The sequence below is a fragment of the Rhincodon typus genome, chromosome 27 (assembly GCF_021869965.1).
Source record: "Rhincodon typus isolate 14 chromosome 27, sRhiTyp1.1, whole genome shotgun sequence".
Lineage (NCBI taxonomy): Eukaryota > Metazoa > Chordata > Chondrichthyes > Orectolobiformes > Rhincodontidae > Rhincodon > Rhincodon typus.
The window spans coordinates 38,032,565-38,054,484 of NC_063358.1; the positions used below are offsets into that span (position 1 = coordinate 38,032,565).

The 21,920-nt window shown below is 42.9% G+C and overlaps 1 protein-coding gene across 1 annotated transcript in view; it reads right to left on the bottom strand.

Annotated features, from left to right (window-relative positions):
* The window catches only part of LOC109931915 (CD2-associated protein-like), a 99,779-nt gene that overhangs the window by 46,142 nt on the left and 31,717 nt on the right, over window positions 1–21,920 (bottom strand). Inside the window, 4 exon segments of the mRNA XM_048612959.1 lie at window positions 1,775–1,844; window positions 4,383–4,426; window positions 5,906–6,023; window positions 10,461–10,576. Of these exon segments, the coding sequence (XP_048468916.1) occupies window positions 1,775–1,844; window positions 4,383–4,426; window positions 5,906–6,023; window positions 10,461–10,576 (348 nt within the window).

Consider the following 21,920-nt stretch of genomic DNA (forward strand, 5'->3'; position numbering starts at 1 on the left):
TCCAAAAGCTGCTGGACATTGCTGGGGATGGGGGGATCCTTCCAAAAGCTGCTGGACATTGCTGGGGACGGTGGAGGGGTGGGGGGGTCCTTCCAAAAGTTGCTGGACATTGCTGGGGAGGGGTGAATCCCCACGGTTCAAAACATCCTGCCCAATGTGTCTGACTTCCCTTTTGGGCGATTGACCCATTAGGGCCTCAGGTTCCGCTTGATGTCAGGGTTGGGTGATCTTGGCCAGGCTGCTAGCAGGGTTGTTACATTTGACCTCAGTGTCTAGGGAGGGCCAGCCTTTCTCACATGTTTATTAGACACTGTCCATATTGGAAGGTACACATGTCGACTGAGAATGGGACTAGATTCAGACCTACAATGACAACCTACAATGCTCAGCTGTCTGTGTTTAGTACCTCAAGGTCAGCTGTCAGATGGCCCAGGGAAAGGAATACGAAATGGTGAAAAAACAATATATAGTACAACTTCTGAGTAAACCTCCAGTAATAGTGTGAGTCATGTGAATAATCAAGGCAGACATTATACATCAGGCCACACACGCCTCAGCTGCAGCTGTTTATTAGCGGAAATCAATTCATTATTTTGATGCTTTAAAACTCCCAATAGAGCACCAACCAGAAGCTTCAGCACACACTGCCAGATGGTGGAAGTGGAGAGTCTGAACTTGAATGTGAACTTCTGTGGGTGCCAATGTGCTAACTTACTTTCATCTTACTCCAGCCTCTGCTACACACCATGTATCCTTCCATCCACCCAGCTTACCTTCAATCTCCCTATTCACCTCCTATAACTGAAGCAGATTACATTGATTGGTGAGATTTTTCTGAAAATCTGGCAGATTTTCTCTCTGTTCACACAACTAATGTGATTTCCCTGGAACCCAGTGAGGAACGGTTACAAAGCTTCATCAGTAAAACAGTGAATCCATCCATTGTCAATAAAGACAAGTAATCCCCTTGCCCTACCCTTTTGGCAATCTTTATCCATCCCACTGATGCTCTGGACAGCAAGGATCCAAAGGAAAGATACTGTCAGGTAATGAGGGCTTACTGCGGCAGCTCCCTAGAGAAACGTGGCTTATGGAGTCTCCATTGACATTGACAAACCTTCTGTTCATCCTCAGCATTAAGAGCTGTGTAACAAGAACAGAAAAAGCTGGAGAAACTCAGTAGATCTGGCAACAACTGTGGAAAGAGGAACAGAGTTAATGTTTCAAACCTGGTGTAACTCTTCTTCAGAACTCTGCTCTGCTTCCCACTGGACTTGAAACATTAACTCTGTTTCTCTCTCCATAGATGCTGTCAAACTTGATGAGTTTCTAGAGCATTTTCTGTTTGTTTCAGATTTCCTGCATCCTCAGTATTTTGCCTTTATTAAGAGCTATGTGTTTGACTGGGCTTACACTGGTGACAGGTGAGGTAGTTCCTGTTGCTTGCCTCGTGATGAATGAACAGTCCCTAAGTTTCTCCTAAGCCAGGTAGCTTCCCCTAGACCCACCCTAGTCCAATACTGACACCAACTACACAGGAACCACTGGATGACTCTGTCTCACTTTGAGGTGCTTGGGTTCCAATCACCGTCCCCACATTTCCACGGATAAGCTCCTAAACTCTATCTTAGACAAAATCCACCACTCCTTCATTCCATGCCAATGTGCACTAATGTGTCTGTGTACTACACCAGCCCTTAACAATAGCAAAAGACCAGCAAGTGCAGCAGCTTCTAGCGTTTGTGTATAATAATGCAAATACTCTGATACAAACCCAACTGTTGTCTCCCAGCTCCAGGGTTCCCAAGGTTTGCACTGGGATGCGCTGATCTAAATGTTGGGACCTATATAAAAAAAAGGCATTTTAGCTTCAATAGCAAACATGTTGACACTTTTCTTAAATTAAAAATTGATTATAATTTTCTGGAGTCAACTATGAGTCAACCCAGAGAGTAGCACTCTCATCTCTGAGGTACAAAGTTGTCCATTCAAGTTCTACACTTGACTGGTGAGCATAAAATACAGGCAAATTCTACAATGCAGTACTGAGGGAGAGCAGCACTGTCAGAGGTGCCTGTCTTTTTGATAAGGTGCTAAACTGAGGCTCATTGCATGAATGTAAAAGATTCTATTGTAATATTTTTAAGAACTGTGTTGTTTCTCCTGATGCCCCATGCAAGATTTATCCCTCAAACAACCTGACTGCAAATATTACAAGGACATTTTTACATTGATCTTTGGACAAAGTGGTTGCTGTCAATCCTATAGCAGATCTACTACACTTCAAAAATAATTCATCGGTTGCAATGCACTTTAGAATGTTGTGAATTTGTGAAAGGCCCAGAGTCATTTCAGTGTTCTCATACTCTGATGGAACTTTTTCCATGAAGAGATACAGATAATAGAGAAAATTACAACACAATGGAAATGATTCTCTGATAATTCTCCTTTCTCAGTAAGATGTTAGACCATAAAGAATTAATAAATGTGTTTCTCCATAATATTTCTGTGTTCATCCTGTTGCAGGGTGGCTGACATCAATCCTGAATAATACTCTGTTTTTTCACATTTCTTTGGCACACTGTCAGTCTTAAACATTCCTCACTCATAGTCACTTGATAGTTCACAACTTGAGAGTTACTCAGTGAGAGACAGTTGAAGCTTTTTATCTTATGCTCATCAGGACTAACACAAGAATGCCAAATTTCAAAGGGAGCAATAGTTGCGTGAGGAAAGTGGTGCTGATTGCTCGGCAACTCCAGTTTGATTGGTTGTAGCATACCCTTGATGTGTCCTAGTTCAGTATCAAACATGCTCAGTGAGCAATTGGTTTGGGCCTACTTACAAGGTTATTAATGATGCCAATCTTGTAACATATAGAGCTGTAGGATTCCCAGCATTTCCATTGACCAGCAAAGGTAGCTTGCAGTAGATTGTAGCACAGAATTCATTGGTTTCTGAACTAGCCATAGGTACTGGATACATTAATCACTTGGTGGCTCAGTGGTTAGCACAACTGCCTCACAGTGCCAGGGACTCGGGTTCAATTCCACCCTTGGGCAACTGTTTTTGTGGAATTTACACATTCTCCCCGTGTCTGCGTGGGTTTCCTCTGGGTGCTCTGGTTTCCTCCCACAGTTCAAAGACGTGCAGGTTAGGTGGATTGGCCATGGGAATTGCAGGGTTACAGGGATAGGGTAGGAGGGTTGGATCTGGATGGGGTGCTCTTTGGAGGGTCAATGTGGACCTGATGGGCCAAATGGTCTGCTTCCACATTGTAGGAATTCTATGAATTTCAGCGTCAGTACATCTCAGTAACTATATCATGCTTGTCTCTCGAACTGTTCATAACTGGCAGAATACTGAATATACCGAACCAAACTGCACTTGCAAAACTCAGAACACAATGTCTAATGTTAGATGCGCTTCTGCAGTTGGATAGCATTTGTTGAACAATCCTAAGCATGCTAAAGATCACACTAACAACTAATTGAATTCTATCAGTTGAGCTCACAAGGCCTATGCTTGCTAGTAGCTACACACATTCATATGAAAGAACCTGTTCTCTGCAGACAAAATGAATATATCCAGGCATTGCATCTTTTTTTTGAATAAAAGAAAGCATGTTGGACAATATCTCCTGAGGCATTCACCTAGCAATATCTCAATAAACCAGATCGAATCTGTCAACTAATCAGCACCAAAAATTGTTGTTCCCTTTGGCATTTTTGTGTCTGTGCTGATGAGTGCAAGACAAAAGACTTCAACAGCAAGGTGCCCTTTATTTTAGCAATCTCTCAGTCAGGCATAACAGGGACTGAATAAAATGTGTTGCCTTTGGAAGCTGGTGCAAAGAAACCCTGGCTCTTCAGCAATTCCGTTAATGGTTGGGCCCAGACACTGAGATTTCTCAATGCCTAAGTACAATTTATGGATCACTGGAGACATCCATTGTGGCTGTATTATAAGTTGGACACTGGTGGACACCAGGCCATGGATTCACTCCAACCTTCCATCCACAGGCTCCATCCACACTACACAACCTGACACTTGAGTCAGTGACTGTGTGACTTGTGGAAGCAGCTACATTACCAAGGTCCAATTGTAAATTTTAAGGATAGACTAATGGCTCCTTGATTGTTTTGTTGTAAGTACATAATGACAGGTTAATATGTTGGCTTCATTAGTAAATGTGAGTGTTGTCTGCTGGATATATCACAGCCAAACTGCACAATTCTACCTCAGCTTTACGGTTCCCCCCATCCCCAACCAAACCACATGCCCCCCACCATTATTCAGGGCAGAAGCAGGTTGCCAGAAACTGACTGCAACACTGAGAGTGCTATTGCCTCTCCTCGTCAGAGGGACTCTTTCTGTTTTACCTGGATGTCTGAGCTTGGTTCACTTTGATTCAGGACACCGAAATCTAAGGAGAGAAAGGTTATGGTAAGAAATGGCATGAAACTGGAGCATGATGCTCTTCCATTTGCTGTTCCCAGCAGAACCAGATTTAGTCCCTGGCAGTTGTTACTAAAGCCCTTTGCCCCAAACGCTAAGTGCTTGCATTGAGAGGCCCTCACTGAAATACAACATCTAGAATCCTGTATAGCACTTATATCATTTTACCCACTCCTTTCATCTGGGCAGTGATCTTCTGGACATTTTGTATTTCAACCTCCAACTACATTAACGTGTATTTTCTATCTTCTCCCACCCTTCATCACACTGCTGTAATTATTCCATTGGTTGTTCACATTCCTGCCTCAGTGTCAGGAGGTCATTAATTCCATAAATTGGTAACATAGACTGTTCATCCAAAGCAATCCCACACTGTTGGAGGCCTCATATTACAAACCAAAATTTGTTCGGTTGCCTGAGGCTGTCTATTCAAATTAAATGCAATGATGTAAGAGTTATTGTTTTAAGAGCTGTATTGCTTTAAAGAACTGGATATATTAATGATCCTGTGGACCAAGATGAAACCACCTGACCAATTGCCATATGCAATCCAGCAAGAGGGTGTTAGATAAAAACCGAAAGAACTGCGGGTGCTGTAAATCAGAAGCAAAAGCAGAAATTGCTGGAAATGTTCAGCAGATCTGGCAGCATCTGTGAGGAGAGATCAGAGTTAACGTTTCAAGTCCAGTGACCCTTCCTCAGAATGTGTCAGAGTCTGGATGCATACGTTATTATCTGTCATATTAGTTGTCTTGGTTAACCAATTGTTAACACAGAAAGCTGAGGAGGATAGGGCAAGAGAGGAGGGGAGGTCTAGGGTCAGACATCAAACTTTGCTTTTCTCTTTCACTGAAAAGGGCAGGGAGCTTAATGCCTGTAACAGTGAGGGAGACAGAATAACCTCACTTCCTTTCCAACCAGAAGATCTAAGTTGAGATATGAAGATAATAAAGTGTTAGTGGTGATTGGCTCAGGGACTGCGAGTTGTAAAGTCTGCCTGTCAGGGGAAGAGTAGCAATTGTGCTTCCTATGATACAATAAGCAGTGAAGGTTGAATATACTTTTCTAGAAAAGTCTGAATTGAGTAATATTATTGTTAAATTAAATTACTTTTAATTCATAATCGTTAAACATGATGAATTAATTTGCGGATTCAGTATTTACTTTGCCACAGGAGTTCTGCCTCCTAAAGGTAAATAAAATTCATATGGTAATCTCAACACAAGCACAGTACCCAGTAACTGAATGTGAGATCTTATTGTTTCGTCCTCAGCATCATTCTCTTCTTTCGCAAGATCTGATAGAGTGAAGGTGATCTTCAGATTGTCAGGAATTCAGGATCCACTTACAGGAGTGACAGGCAATGTTGTATCTATGAGAATATTGATCGTGAGACTGAACCCTCTAACACTTGGATTGTTGAACACAATAAATTGAAGATTCATACCAGACTCAGTAACAGAGCCGTGGGCCTTCCCTTCTGTGTTGTCTATTTCTATGACAAAATTAGATGGGAAGCCCCCAGTTTGTCCATTCTTCCTTCCTATCCACCAACCATCTTCAATCTGGAAGGCAAAAAAAAAAAATTTTAAATAAGTTGGATGAAGTTTGGCATGGTGTCATGACCGAGCAAGTCTCTGTTTATCATAATGAGAGGTTTTGATAAAATAGATTGTAAGAATCTGTTTCTATTGGTAGGTAGATCTGTAAGCACAGACATAGATTAGCAACAAAGGCAAGGAGGAGGTGAGGAGAATATTTTTTTCAATGCAGTGCATCTTTATGATCAGGAATACACAGCAGTCTTCCAATCCCAAATACAAGCAGACAACAATCAGTCAGTGATGACAAAACAGGAACACCTTTCAAGAAGCATTTGGCTAGATGAATTTTTGGTTTACACTTAATCTGTCCATTGAGTCAGATGACATAGATGATACAAACTTCTATGCTTGAGACTCCAGATTTTGTTGCAAGAGGCTTAACAGGTAAAGCAGATGAACTCAGGGCATGGTTGAGAACATGGGACTGGGATATCATAGCAATTACAGAGACTGGCACAGGTTGGACAGGATTGGCAGCTTAATGTTCCAGGCTATAGATGCTCTAGGAAGGATAGAAAGGGGAGCAAGAGAGGAGGGGGAAGTGGCATTTCTGATTAAGGATAACATTACGGCTGTACTTACGGAGGATATTCCCTGGAATACATCTGGGGAATTTATTTGGGCAGAACTGAGAAATAAGAAAAGGATGATCATATATTGGGATTGCACTATAGACACCCCAATAATCAGTGAGAAATTGAGAAACAAATTTATAAGGAGATCTCAGTTATCTGTGAGAATAATAGGGTGGTTATGGTGGGGATTTTAACTTTCCAAACATAGACTGGCTCTGCTATAGTGTTAAGGACTTGGATTGAGAGGAATTTGTCACGTGTATACAAGAAAATATTCTGATTGAGTAAGTGATGTACCTGCTAGAGAAGGAGCAAAACTTGACCTACTCTTGGGAAATAAGGCAGGGCAGGTGACTGAGGTGTCAGTGGGGGAGCACTTTGGAGCCAGTTACCATAATTCTATCAGATTTAAAATAGTGGTGGAAAAGGACAGACCGGATCTAAAAGTTAAAGTTTTAAATTGGAGGAAGGTCTATTTTTGATGGGATTAGGCAAGAACTTTCAAAAGTTGATTGCGGGCAGATATTTGCAAGTAAAGGGACAGCTGGAAAATGGGAAGCCTTCAAAAATGAGATAATGAGAGTCCAGAGACAATATGTGCTGTTAGGGTGAAGGGCAAGGCTGGTAGGTGTAGGAAATGCTGGATGACTACAGAAATTGAGGCTTTGGCAAGAAAATGATGGAAGCAAATGTCAGGTATAGACAACAGGGATCGAGTGAATCCCCAGAAGAATATAAAGGCAGTAGGAGTATATTTAAGAGGTAAGTCAGGAGTGCAAAATGGGTACATGAGAGCTTTAGCAAATAGGGTTAAGGAGAATCCAAAGGAATTCTACAAATACATTAAGGATAAAAGAGTAACTATGGAGAGGATAGGGCCCCTTAAAGATCAGTAAGGCCGGCTACGTGTGGAACCGCAGGAGATGGGGGAGATACTAAACAAGTATTCTATGTCAGTGTTTACTGTGGAGAAGGATATGGAAGATAGAAAACGTGGGGAAATAAATAGCAACATCTTGAAAAATGTCCATATTACAGAGAGGGAGGTGCTGGACTTCTTAAAATGCATTAAGGTGGATAAATCTCCGGGACCTGATCAGGTGTACCCCAGAACTCTGTGGGAAGCTGGGAAAGTGATTGCTGGGCCCGTTGCTGAGATATTTGCATCATCGATAGCCACAGGTGAGGTGCCAGAAGACTGGAGGTTGGCTAACATGGTGCTGCTATTTAAGAAATGGTTTGGATGAGAGGCACAGATAAAGTGGATAGTCAGAGACATTTTCCCAGGATGGAAATGACTATTACGAGGGGACATAATTTTAAGGTGATTGGAGGAAGGTATAGGGGAGATGTCAGAGGTAGGTTCTTTACACAGAGAATGGTGGGTGTGTGGAACGCACTGCCAGCAGTGGTAATGGAGTCAGATACTTTAGAGACTTTTAAGCGACTCTTGGATAGGCACATGGAGAATAGTAAAATGTAGGGTATGCAGGGTAGTTTAATCTTACTAGGATAATAGGTCAGCATAACATTGTGGGCCGAAGGGCCTGTACTGTGCTGTACTGTTCTATGTTCTATGTTTTTAAAAGTGGTAAGGAAAAGCCAGGGAACTATAGACCGCTGAGCCTGACATCGGTGGTGGGCGAACTGTTGGAGGGAATCCTGAGGGACAGGATGTACGTGTATTTGGAAAAGCAAGGACTGATAGGGATAGTCAACTTGGCTTTGTGCGTGGGAAATCGTGTCTCACTAAGTTGAGTTTTTTGAAGAGTGATGAAGAGGATTGATGAAGGCAGAGTGGTGAACATGATCTATATGGACTTCAGTAAGGCGATTGACAAGGTTAGATCACATGGAATAGATGGTGAACTAACTATTTGGATACTGAACTGGCTCAAAGGTAGAAGACAGAGGGTGGTGCTGGAGACTTGCTTTCCAGACTGGAGACCTGTGACCAGCAGTGTGTCACAAGGATCGGTGCTGGGTCCACTGCTTTTTGTCATTTATATAAATGGTTTTGATGTAAACATAGGAGGCACAGTTAGTAACTTTGCAGATGACACTAAAATTGGAGGTGTAGTGGACAGTGAAGATGGTTACCTCAGAGTACAACGGGATCTTGATCAGTTGGGCCAATTGCTCGAGGAGTGGCAGATGGAGTTTAGTTTAGATAAATGTGAGGTGCTGCATTTTGGAAAGGCAAATCAGGACAGGACTTATACACTTAATGGTAAGGTCCTGGGGAGTGTTGCTGAACAAAGAGAACTTGGAGTGTATGTTCATTGTTCCTTGAAAGTGGAGTTGCAGGTAGACAGGGTGGTGAAGAAACCGTTTGGTACGCTTGCCTTTATTGGTCAGTACATTGAGTATTGAAGTTGAGAGGTCATGTTGTGGCTGTATAGGATATTCGTTTGGCCACTTTGGGAGTACTGAGTTCAATTCTGGTCTCCCTGCTGTAAGAAGAATGCTATGAAACTAGAAAGCATTCATGAAAGTAATACGAATTTGTTGCCAGGGTTGGGGGGGTTTGAGCTATATGGAGAGACAGATTGGGCTGGAGTGTTGGAGGCTGAGGGGTGACCTTATAGAGGTTTATAAAATCATGAGGGGCATGGATAGGGTAAATAGGCAAGGTCTTTTCGCCAGGGTGGAGGATTCCAAAACTATTTGAGGGCATAGTTTTAAGATGAGAGGGGAAAGATTTAAAATGGACCTAAAGGGCAGCTTTTTCATGCAGAGGGTGGTGCGCATATGGAATGAGCTGTGAGAAGAAGTGGTGGAGGTTGGTACAATTACAACTTTTAAAGGTTATCTGGATGGGTACATGAGTTTGAAGGGTTTAGAGGGATATGGGCCAAATGCTGGCAAATGAGACTGGTTTTATATAGGATATCTGGTCGGCGCTGGCAAGTTGGGCCTAAGGGTCTGTTTCCGTGCTGTACACCTCAATGGCTCTATGACAGTTAACAATTAGATACGGGCAATAAATGTTGGCCTAGTCAATGATGCCCACACCCTGTGAATAAATAAAGCTATTTGCAAAGTTGTAGGAAAAATAGTGGAGGTTGGACAAATTGGATTTTTCAGCGAGCCAGTACAAGCACAGTGGGCCCAATGGCGTCTTCTCTGTGTATGATCTTAAAGGCTTTACATCACTCTGAGCTAAATATCCCAGTGTTTCGTTGATCTCTCCTCAGGACTCTGTGGTACATACTTGCCCATCATTCATTAGCTTCATGTTGTGGTGTTGAGCATTTCCCTGAACCACTACAGTCCTTATTGTCTCTGATCAAATCTCGACACCAAGAAAGGGGCAGCTCAGCACCTGATTATACTGCCTTGGACTGCAACAAATCCCCTGAAGCAAATTGTGAGTAAGGCTCCAACAACTTTAATGTAAATTCACTGAAAAAATATTGTCAAATTCAGTTCATGCCAATAGGCTTTTTCCAATCCTTCTAGCCCCCAGGGGATGTTCTTAACTAATGTTTCCTCGAAGACTAAGCAGTTCCACACAATCTGATCAGCGAGTCACAGAGTCATATAGTCAGACAGCACGGAGACAGACCCTTCCACTCATTGACTTCCGGTTCCAGAAACCACTGCTACACATGAACCTCGGAATCCGTGAAAAATGACAGGGAACGTAACCCTGGCACCAGGCATGCAACACAACCTTCGGGACTCATATTCTCAGCTGGAGGGAACAGTATCTATCCCCATACTGTACTGTCCCATTAATAGACATAACACGACAGAGAGAATCGCCATGGACTCTGGTGAAGACAATCTTGTTCATTGTAAATTTGAAAGGGGATCTTACCTCATTGAGGATCTCAATGGTGTCTCCCAGGTTGAGCTCTAGCTCTCCTGATTTCACAGGGCTGTATGAAATGACCACTTTGCACCATCTCTGCTTCTTCTTCTTCACCACTGGCTCTGTAATCACATGCACGGCTGTTAGGGTTCTCTCAGTTGGAGGGAATAGAGAATACTGGTTCGTTCAGCAATCACTCTTACAGGGCTCTCCCATACTCTCATCTCTGCAATTCTTCCTCTAACTATACTCTCACTGGGATACAGTCCCAGAACCCCTCCAAGGCAGTTTTACGATTGAATCTAAATCCTAACTTCTTTCCAAGTCATTCAGCAAAGCACTGCAACATAATATTTCAGAATCTTCCAAAGCAAGGTCATTTCTCATTACTGTATTGATCTCATCCTTTATTTCCAGAGCTGCTCCCCCAACCATAAACTGTGTGTACAAATCACTGAGAAACAGAACTGGAAGTAATGCCAACCACTCCATCAAACCAAGGCATATAAATAACAAGCAGGGCAGAATACCGATGCTTCAGCGGAGGCGCACTGATGATGTTACCTAGCAGCGTGATGAAACATTTGCAACCAAGCCCACCGGCTCAGCGAGCAAGTCTACAAAGGCAAAAATTCTCACTGCACCTACATGTTAGCCCTTAGGGACTTATTGACAAGAACAGAGGACACTTTGTGTATCTACACTTTCAAACCTCTTACCATTTAAGAAATGTTCCTCTACAAAAGCACATTTTCCCACATTATGTTCCACCTGCCGTGTTCTTGCACATTCACTAAGCATGTCAAAACCTTCCTGAAGCTGCTTCACATCTTCCTCACAACACACTTTCCCACTTGGTTTGGTATATAATCTACACTTTGGAAATATTACATTTGCTCTCCAAATCATTGAGACATATTGTGAACAGCTTGGGGCTCAGTACTGATCCTTGTGGTACCCTACTTATCACGCAAGAATGACCCATTTATTCCCATTCTGTGCTTTCCACCTGTTAGCCAAAGATTAACCCATACAATATATCACCTCCTATTCCATGTGATTTCATTTTTTCTAACCAGCCTCCTGTGGGGAAATGCATCAAAAGCCTTCTGAAAATCCATCCGCTTTCCTTTATCAGTTTTGTTGGTAATATCTTCCAAAATCTTCGGCAAGTTTCCCGTTCGCAAATCCATGCTGACTAGGCCCATTCAGATCATTAGCAATCCAAGTGTCTGGTTATCACATCCTTCATAACAGATTCTAGCATTTACCTAACAACTGAAGGAAGGCTGATAGGTATGTAGTTCTTGTTTTCTCTCTCAGTTTTTTTTTCTTAAGTAGGGGGGTGACCTTGAAATCCATAGGAATTATTCCAGAATCAGTTCAATTTTGGAAGATAATCACCAACATCATTGATTATCTCTATAGCCATCTCGTTCAACACCCTGGGTACAGACTATCAGATTCTGGGAATTTATCAACTTCAACCCCATCAATTTCTCCATTTTCCTTCAACTCCTCAGTCACTTGGATTGCTAATTGGAGAAGATTTCTTACATCTTCATCAGAGAAAACAGACACAAAGTAATTATATAGCTTCTCTGTCATTTCTCTATTCCCCATTATAAATTCTCCCAAACAGAAAGACACAAACTGTAATTATACACTACCTATTGTTAGTCACTAACAGTCCCCATTTACAATTATTCACCCTCCCAGCCAGATCAATGTCAACTCTTTTGTCTATCCAACTGCTCTTCTCTCTCTTTGGTCTCTATCCTGTCGTTTACTCCCTACCCCATTCCCCTCCCTATTTTCTGCATATAAACCAACATTTTCCTAACTACCATCAGTTCTGAGGAAGGGTCACTGGACCCAAAACGTTAACTCTGATTTTTTCTTCACAGATGCTGCCAGACCTGCTGACATTTTCTAGCAACTTCTGTTTTCGTTCTTTCAGTTTTATAAATTCTTCTGACGCTGCCTGTGATGGAGCCACATTCATTTTAGCCAAATGCTACCTTTTTTACATACTATAGAAGATTTTGCAGTCCATTATTTATATCTTTTACTAGGTTGCAATAATATCATAGAATCCCTACAGTGTGCAGGTGGGCCATTCAGTCCATACCGATCCTTCAAAGAGCCACACCTTGCTACCCTACCCCTGCATTTCCCATGGCTAACCCACCCAGCCTGCACACCCCTGGACACTATGAGGCAATTTAGCATGGCCAATCCACTCTAACTTGCACATCTTTGGACTGGAGGAGGAAACCAGAGCAAACCCACACAGACACAAGGAGAACATGCAAACTCCACACCGATAATCACCTGAGGCTGGAGTCAAACCCAGGTCCCTGAGCTGCGAGGCAGCAATGCTAACCACGGAGCCATCCAATGTTTTATTCTTCCTTTCCTTATCATTTTCTTTGTCCTCCGTGGCTATATTTCATAGACCTCCCAATCCTGAGATTTATTGCTATTTCTGGCAACTTTATAGGCCTTTTCTTCTAATCATAAAGAATCCTGAATTTCCTTTGTTGGTCACAGTTGACTGGACCTTCATGAGCTTTTGCATCCTGAAGGAATAGCATTGTTGCTATAAGTCACATAATAGTTCTTTAATGACTGCCCATTGCCTATGAACAATATGATGTATTCTTTTTTTCAATCATTCACAGGATAAGGGCTTCACTGGCCAGGCAGCATTTATTGCCCATCCCTAATTGCCCAGAGGGCAGTTAAGAGTCGACCACATTGCTGTGCATCTGGAGTCACATGTAGGCAGACCAGGTAAGGATGGCAGTTTCCTTCCCTAAAAGGGATTAGTGAACCAGGTGGGTTCTTCTGACAATCGATTCATAGTCATCATTAGACTCTTAATTCCAGACATTTATTGAGGTCAAATTCCACCATTTGCTGTGATGGGATTCAAACCCAGATCCCCAGAACATTTTCTGTGTCTCTGGATTAATAGTCCAGCGATAATACCACTAGACCATATCCTTCCCTCCTCAGCCATCGCAACCAATCTGTGTGTCGTGTCTTTGTTATTTCCCTTAAACAAATTTAACACCTTTCCTTCAGATTTATCCAGCTAATTTTCAAGCCTCCTGTTCTACCTTACTGACAATGATTCACCTCATTGGAACCATCTGATTGGTGGTGAGATGCCGCTTGGGATTAATGAGACATAAGAAGAAGAATAGGAGCCGGAACAGGCCATTTGTCTCCTCGAACCTGCTCTGTCAGTCAATCAATCATGGCTGATCTGATTGTGGCTTAAATCCACTTTCCTCTCTGACTCACCAAAGCTTTCAGGTCAGGCAATGTTTGTAGATAAAATCAGAGCTAACTTTTCAGGTTGATGACCTTTCATTAGAATGCAGAATCCTTTACGGATCTAAAATCTGGTTAAGTCAGCCTTGAACACATTCAAAAACAGAAATTTCTGGAAAAGCTCAGCAGGTCTGGCAGTATCTGTGGAAGAAATTAGAGTTAATGTGTCAGGTCCAATGACCCTTCCTCAAAATTGATGATAGCAAGGAAATGGTCAGTTTTTGTGCAGAAGATAGGGTGGAGAGAGGGGGTAGGGAGTAAACCATAGATGGAGATAGAGCCCAAAGAGAGAGAAGAACAGTTGGACTGACAAAAGAATTGATAACATTTAGCCTGGGAGAATGAATAGCTACTAGTGGGGATTATTAGTGGCAAACAGTGAGTGGTGTGTAATAGACCATGTGATAACAAGGCCTGGTGTGTGGGGGTTTGACTATGGACATGGGAGAAAGTGGCTGAAGCCCTAAAATTGTTCAACTTGATATTGAGTCCAGTAGGCTGTAGAGATCTCTAGTGGAAAATGAGGTGCTGTTCTTCCAGCTTGCACTGAGCTTCGCTGGAGCAATGCAGTAAGCCTGAGGCAGAGATGTTGGCCAGGGAAGAGGGTGGTGTGTTGAGGTGACAAGCAACTGGAAGCTCAGGATCTTTTTTGCGAGCAGAATGCAAATGTTCTGCGAAGCGGTCACCTAGTCTACTCTTCTTTTCCCCAGTGTGGAGGAGACCACATTGTGACTAGCGAATGCAGGAATTTTTTCAAAGATCTGAACCTCTTTAGAAGAGAATTCCAAAGTTTACCAACTCTTTGAGAGAAAAATTTCTTCCTCATCTCCGCCTTAATTGGGAGGCTCCTCGTTTTGAAACTGTGATCCCAGTGCTGTACGCCCCAGTGACGAGTCCTCACCCTCTGCAGACTGTCCCCACAGACCCATGGCTGAAGTTTCTAATCCCTTTTATGGTTGAACATCCATGTCCAACTCTCAGGCCAGAAACACTGCAGCATAAAACCCTAAAGATGTTCCTGTAAATAAAAGGTAATGTCGCTGTAGTCTTCCAAACCACAGGGCTGTTCTCTCATTAGAGACTGACAGCTAATTGTGTTTCAACCTGAGGGTCACCACTCCCCAGGTTAGGGGAGAGGTTAAAAGGACAGTCCTTTATGGTAACCTCAGCCAGTGTGGGATTTGAACCCACACTTATGGAGTTACTCTGCATCAAACAGCAGCTGTCAAGCTATCTCAGTGAAACTGACCTTGGTTTCTGTAAATATGCAGCCATTAAACGCTAATATAACCACAACTTGAAGGTACTCAGCAACAATCAAAAACCATGAACCGAAACATATTTAAAATTAAAAATGTCCAAGAGGGCTTATGTAGGCTTGTAACAATCAATGGGCAATGAGAGATGCAGAACTCACCCTACTTCTCCACAATAAAAGAAATTAACTAAATTCTCCTTGTAACTCTATGTACACATTGATTGTGGTCAGCTTTACCTTTTTCACCCAGTCAACTGACTTCGTGACTCCCTGCGTGTCTATTTCCCATCCTCACGTATTCAAAACACATTCTCATACATGCTTACTATGCCATGACAGCCTAGTTTCTGACTTCCTGAAGCAGCAACACATTCCAACAGTTACTCCAATCAGATATGGACAATAAAGTAGTTCTTAACCCCCCCTGGCCAGTGTTACAGTGTTATCGATGATTGTGAATGATACTGTTACTTCCTGCAAATGGTCTGATCTAATCAGCTGTGTTTATTTTTCCATTCACCTGGACCAGTAGTCTGGTGTTCCTGTTATCACACCTTGATAAGGCACCATAGTCCAGCGATATTAAGCCACTTCATGAAAACAAACTGCCCACAATAATCTCACCACCCACTCATGCACAGAAACACGTAGGAAGTACAGCTCAGAACTAGACTGTTGTGCTGAACCCATCCATTCCAGTGTTCATGTTCCAAACACAGCTCTCTCTGCTTCACCCAATTTCTATGAGCATGACTTTCCCATCCTTCCTTCAAAAGTGTTTCATTGGCTTCACTGTGAATTGGGTGGCCTAGGATTATTTAGGAAGCCGCATTTAGTGGCATCTATCCACTGGCAGCCAGAGTATCATTATAATGGCCCTTCTCCCTTATCTCTGCACCATTATCTCTGGTGTCCCCTTGACTTATACTCTCACTTGTTTCTCATGGATATAATATCCCTCAGTAGCAATATCCAAAAGCAATGTCATCTGCTGTGTGTACTCAGGCAACACCGATTTCTACCTTACTAATAACCTCATTCGACCCCTCCACTTTTTTTAGTCTATCATTCTGCTGGGCTTCAGTAATCAGATGCTCCTGCTGCCTCAAATGCATGTAAATACAGTCCTGGACAAGTAAGAGATGCCTTTGGTTTGTTTGTTGGATAGAGTCAAAATCTCCAATGTTTGTTTGTTTTCTTCATATGCTACTGTACAGAACTGAACTGCGTTTGTGACTATGTAAAGATATTTTTATGAATAAAGTATATTTTTTTGAAATAAAAAAAATCATTCTGCTGGGCCTTCATCCTATATTGGATCGCAGTAAATTTTTCCAACCAAATTCTGGCAAAATCAAAGCTATGGTTTCAGCCCTCACTATGAGCTGTGTTCTTAGTACCAGAACCCACAAACCAAGCATTCCCTTGGAATGATGCATGAACTACACATTTGTATAAACTCATATGTATGTATGCCTCCTTTCCGAGCGTTTGGAATTTTAGAATTAGCAGCAGCACAGCGTTATATTTTAAACAAGATAAACAGTGAGTTAATCACCCAAATATTATTGCAAGTTACTTAAATAAGGGGTGGTAAAGTCAAATTCAGATACAACGTTTTAAAGTAAGTAAGGATAAAAGTTTTGTAAGGAGATGAAAACAAATTCAGTCTCTAAAATCTGATTCGCGTGGAGATTCTTTCTGAAGTGAAGGGGTTGGAACTTGAAGTGAGATTCAGCAGCTATGATAGCTGCCAGAGTTGAATAGTTGGAGGTTGCTCCCTCAGGTAGGCTGAGTAAGTAGAACAGGTGCTGGGTGGAATGAATAAAGTCTTCTTTGTTTCACTTTTACAACACTACAGCTTGTGGTTCTTGGTAGCCTGGTACAATACAGCAGTCATTTAGCTGTTTTCTCTCATTCAGGAAGCCTCCATCTGTTTCCCCATCGAGAAGTAGTTGTTGTTTCAAGATGTCTCTCTCATGGCATTCAGACTGTTCGCCAAATTCCAGCTTTTATCACAGTCAGACAGAACGGCTGCAATTGTTAACTTTGATGAATCATTGCATTGCAAAACAAAGTCAATGAGGCTGGGAATCCTCCTGATGTTTCTCCTTTCTTGTTCAACACTACAGAAGCTTTGAATTGTTACTGGTGGTTCACTAATGTCCATTAGGGAAGGAAATTTTTGCCATCCTTACTCAGTGTAGCCTACATGTGACTCCAGACCCACAGCAAAGTGGTTCAATTTTATCCACCCACTGAAATGGCCAATCAAGCCACTCAGTCCCAGGAAAATTAGAAACTAGACCATAAGAAAGAGAGGCAGGAATAGGCCGTCCAGCCCCTCCTTGCACCTGCTCCACCATTGAACAGGATCATAGCTGATCCAACATTCCTCACCTCCACTCTCCTCCATGTTCCCCATAACCTTCAATTCTCCAGCTGATCAAGAATCAATCTGAGCCACATGTGCACTAAAGGATGCTGCCCCCACAGCTCCCTGTGACAAGGAGTTCCAAAGACTCACAATCTTCTGAAAGAAGAAATGCCTCCTCATCTCTATCTTAAATTGGTGTCCCTTTATTCTGGGACTATGCCCTCTGGTCCTAGCCTCTTCCATGAGGGGAAACATCCTCTCAGCACAGACCCAGTCAAACTCCTTAAGAATCTTATATGTGTCAAAGGGAAATGTCAGTGGTAGGCAAATTACTGGAAAGGACTCTGAGAGATAGGATTTATGATCACTTGGAAAGGCACAGTTTGATTCATGATAGTCAGCATGGATTTGTGAGGGGTAGATCATGCCTCACAAATCTTATTGAATTCTTTGAAGAGGTGACCGAACACGTGGATGAAGGTAGAGCAGTGAATGTGGTATACATGGATTTAAGTAAGGCGTTTGATAAGGTTCCCCGTGGTAGGCTCATGCAGAAAGTAAGGAGGCATGGGATAGGGGGAAATGTCGCAGATTGGATTCAGAATTGGCTGACCCTAAGAAGACAAAGAGTCTGGTGGACGGAAAATATTCAACATGGTGCTCAGTTATGAGTGGTGTACCTCAAGGATCTGTTCTGGGTCCTATTCTATTTGTGATTTTTGTAAATGATTTGGATGAAGGAGTGGAAGTGTGGATTAGTAAGTTCGCGGACGATATGAAGTTGGGTCACATTGTGGACAGTGCGGAGGGCTGTTCTAGGTTACAAAGGGACATTGATAGGATGCAGAGCTGGGCTGAGAAGTGGCAGATGGAGTTTAACCCTGAAAAGTGTGAGGTGCTTCATTTTGGAAGGACAAACTTGAAAGCAGAATACAGGGTTAACGGAAAGATTCTTGGCAGTGTGGAGGAGCAGAGGGATCTCGGGGTTCATGTCCACACTTCCCTGAAAGCTGCCACCCAGGTGGATAGAGTTGTTAAGAAGGCGTATGGTGTGTTAGCTTTCATTAATAGAGGGATTGAGTTCAAGAGCCGGGAAGTTATGCTCCAGCTATACAAAAGCCTGGTTCGGCCACATCTGGAGTATTGTGTCCAGTTCTGGTCACCTCATTACAGGAAAGATGTGGAAGCATTGGAAAAGGTGCAGAGGAGATTTACCAGGATGTTACCTAGAATGGAGGGAAGGTCTTACGAGGAAAGATTAAGAGAGCTAGCGCTTTTCTCTTTAGAACGACAAAGGATGAGAGGGGACTTGATAGAGGTGTAGGAAATGATCAGAGGTATAGATAGAGTGGACAGCCAGAGACTTTTTCCTAGGGTAGAGGTAGCTATTACGAGGGGGAATAGTTTTAAAGTGAGTGGAGGTAGATATAGGGGAGACGTCAGAGGTAGGTTCTTTACTCAGAGAGTGGTAGGGGCGTGGAATGCATTGCCAGAGAGGGTAGTGGAGTTGGCCTCATTAGGGGCATTTAAGTGGCTATTAGATAGCCATATGGATGATAGTATAAGGTAGCGGTGGAGGTTAGATACACCTTAGGTTTAGGGTAAAATTTCGGCACAACATCGTGGGCCAAAGGGCCTGTACTGTGCTGTACTGTTCTATGTTCTATGTTCTAAATACTGGCCTTGCCAGTCACACCCACATCCTCAACTATTGCCAACGACTGTCCTGCATTCTATTTGCACTTGAGGTGAGTTGGTAATCAGGAAGCTCTTCCATCAACTAGACTGTTTACTTCTACCTTCAAACCGTGTTTATCTCTGTCCCTGCCTCAGTTCATTTAATACTGTAACCCTCCCGAATTGATTATCCCAATATGTGCCTGGCTGACCTCTCAGTTTCCGTCCCCCATATCCTGAACTTATCCAAAGATCGGTTGCCTGAATCTTAGTTTGCACCAAACTAAAAAGTGGACATGGTCCAGCATCAAAATAAAAAGACAAGTAGCAAATGCAGTAGTTGCTAGGGAAACATTCTTTATAGTCTGGAAGAGTATGGGGTGCACAGGTCACAGAGAGATTGTGGTTTCACATCATCATTACATTTGGAATGTGCCCATCAATAGGTTTTGAAAAGGATGAATACAGGAATGGGAGCAAAGGACTCCCCCCTCAGGAATAATGAATTTGGTGTGGTTTTGTGAATAAACAGGGATTCATCCTGAGTTGGACTTCTTGCACCTTCCTGCAGCTACTAACTAAATAAGAACAGCTTCCATTCCTCGTTCTAATCTACCTGGTGATCTAGGTCTGTTTTCCTTCCCATCAGTTCCTCAAGCTTTCCCTGTTATCCTCTTATTCAGATTCCAATGTGGAGTGAGCAATAAAGATGTGTGTTGGCTCTGGGACAGTGAGAAAATTCCAGGGTGGGGCAGTCCATGCTGGGGAGCTTTGTCAAATTAGTAGTGACTTCAACAATTCCGCTTGTGCTCTGACTGGACAATGTGGAGTAAAGGGTTAACTAGATGGATATGCTGAAACTACTCATTGGGCATGTACATAAGCAGTTATGTCAATATGACATTAGATTAAACAGTACAGGGACCTGGAGGAAGAGCGTGCTCATTCTACAACGTTAATCACGTTCTATCTTATAAGCAATCAATGTTCACCACTTGTACTGACCTTGTATTCAACTCTTGTATGTCTTGAGCTCCTAAGAAAATTCCTACAGACAATAAAATTCTCCTGGCACAGGGAATAAGATGGAAACATTTAGAATTATAGGATCATAGAGATGTACTGCACGGAAACAGACTCTTTGGTCCAACTTGTCCATGCTGAACAGATATCCTAAATTAATTTGTTCCCATTTGCCAGCATTTGGCTCATATCCCTCTAAACCCTTTCTATTCATCTACCCATCCAGATGCCTCTTAAATGTTGTAATTGTTCCAGCCCCCACCACTTCCTCTGGCAGCTCATTCCATACACGCACCACCTTCTGCGTGATAAACTTGCCCATTCGGTCCCTTTTATATCCTTTCCCACTCATCTTAAACCTATGCCCTTTAGTTTTGGACTCCGCTAACCTGGGGAAAAGACCTTGACTATTCGCCCTATCAATGCCTCCACTGATTTTATAAACCTTCAATAAGGTCACCCCTCAGCTCCAGGGAAAATAGCCCCAGTCTATTCAGCCACTCCCTATAGCTCAAACCCTCCAACCCTGGCAACATCCTGTAAACCTTTTCTACACTCTGTCTCGATTTTAACAACATCTTTCCTAAAGCAGGGATTTGTTTCACAATAGACCGTGTTTGAGGTTCTGAAACCGTTCTCCAAAATCCAATGGTGATCCTTCCATCTTTGCAAACTACTATCTCATCTCCAATCTCCTTCTTCTCTCTAACATCCTTGAATACGTTGCTCCTATGTCTCCCAAATCTGTCCATCTTTCCCACCACTCCATGTTTGAATCTTTCCAATTGGATTTCTGCTTTGCTGCAGTGCAGAATCCGCCTTTACCAGTCACAAATGACATCCTGTGTGACTGTGACAGTGATAAACTACCTGTCTTCATCCTTCTCAATCTGACCAACACTATCCACTTCCAGTGTCTTCCTATTGGTATTTTGCCGGGTCTGAGGGATATCTGTGCTCATCCAACTCTGGCATCTTGAGCATTCCTAATTTTAGAATTTAGAATTAGGTTTTGAATCATAAGCATAGAATCCCTACAGTGTGGAAACAGGCCCTTCGGCCCAACAAGTCCACACCGACCCTTGGAGCATCCTATCCAGACCCATCCCCCTATAACCCACCTAATCTACACAGCCCTGAACACTAGGGACAATTTAGCATGGCCAATCCACCTAGCCTGGACATCTTTAGACTGTGGGAGGAAACCGGAGCACCTGGAGGAAACCCACACAGACACGGGGAGAATGTGCAAACTCCTTTTTATTGTCATGTGTACTCAGGTATAGGGTTACAGGTGTACAGTGAAAAGTGTACAATGTCATCATTCATGGCACCATCTTAGGTACAAGGTACCTAGGGACAAAGTCTTAGGTAAAAAGTTGAAAATAAATAGGTTAAAAGTTCAACATTACAATTCTTCTCAGTATAAAGTAGCAAATAACAAATCAAGTTAAAAGCTCTTAATCCCATGAGGGTACAATCTCTCCCCGTGAACTGGACTCAATCTTTCCCCTGCACTGGGCTCGATCTCTCTCCTGCACTGGGCTCGATCTCTCTCCACTCTGGGCTCGATCTCTCTCCACACTGGGATCGATATCTGTCCTGCACTGGGCTCAATCTCTCTCCTGCACTGGGATCGATCTCTCTCCTGCACTGGGATCGACCTCTCCCCACACTGGGCTCGATCTCTCTGCTCCTGCACGGGGCTCGATCTCGCTCCTGCGCTGGGATCAATCTCGTTCCTGCACTGGGCTCAATATCGCTCCTGCACTGGGCTCGATCTCTCCCC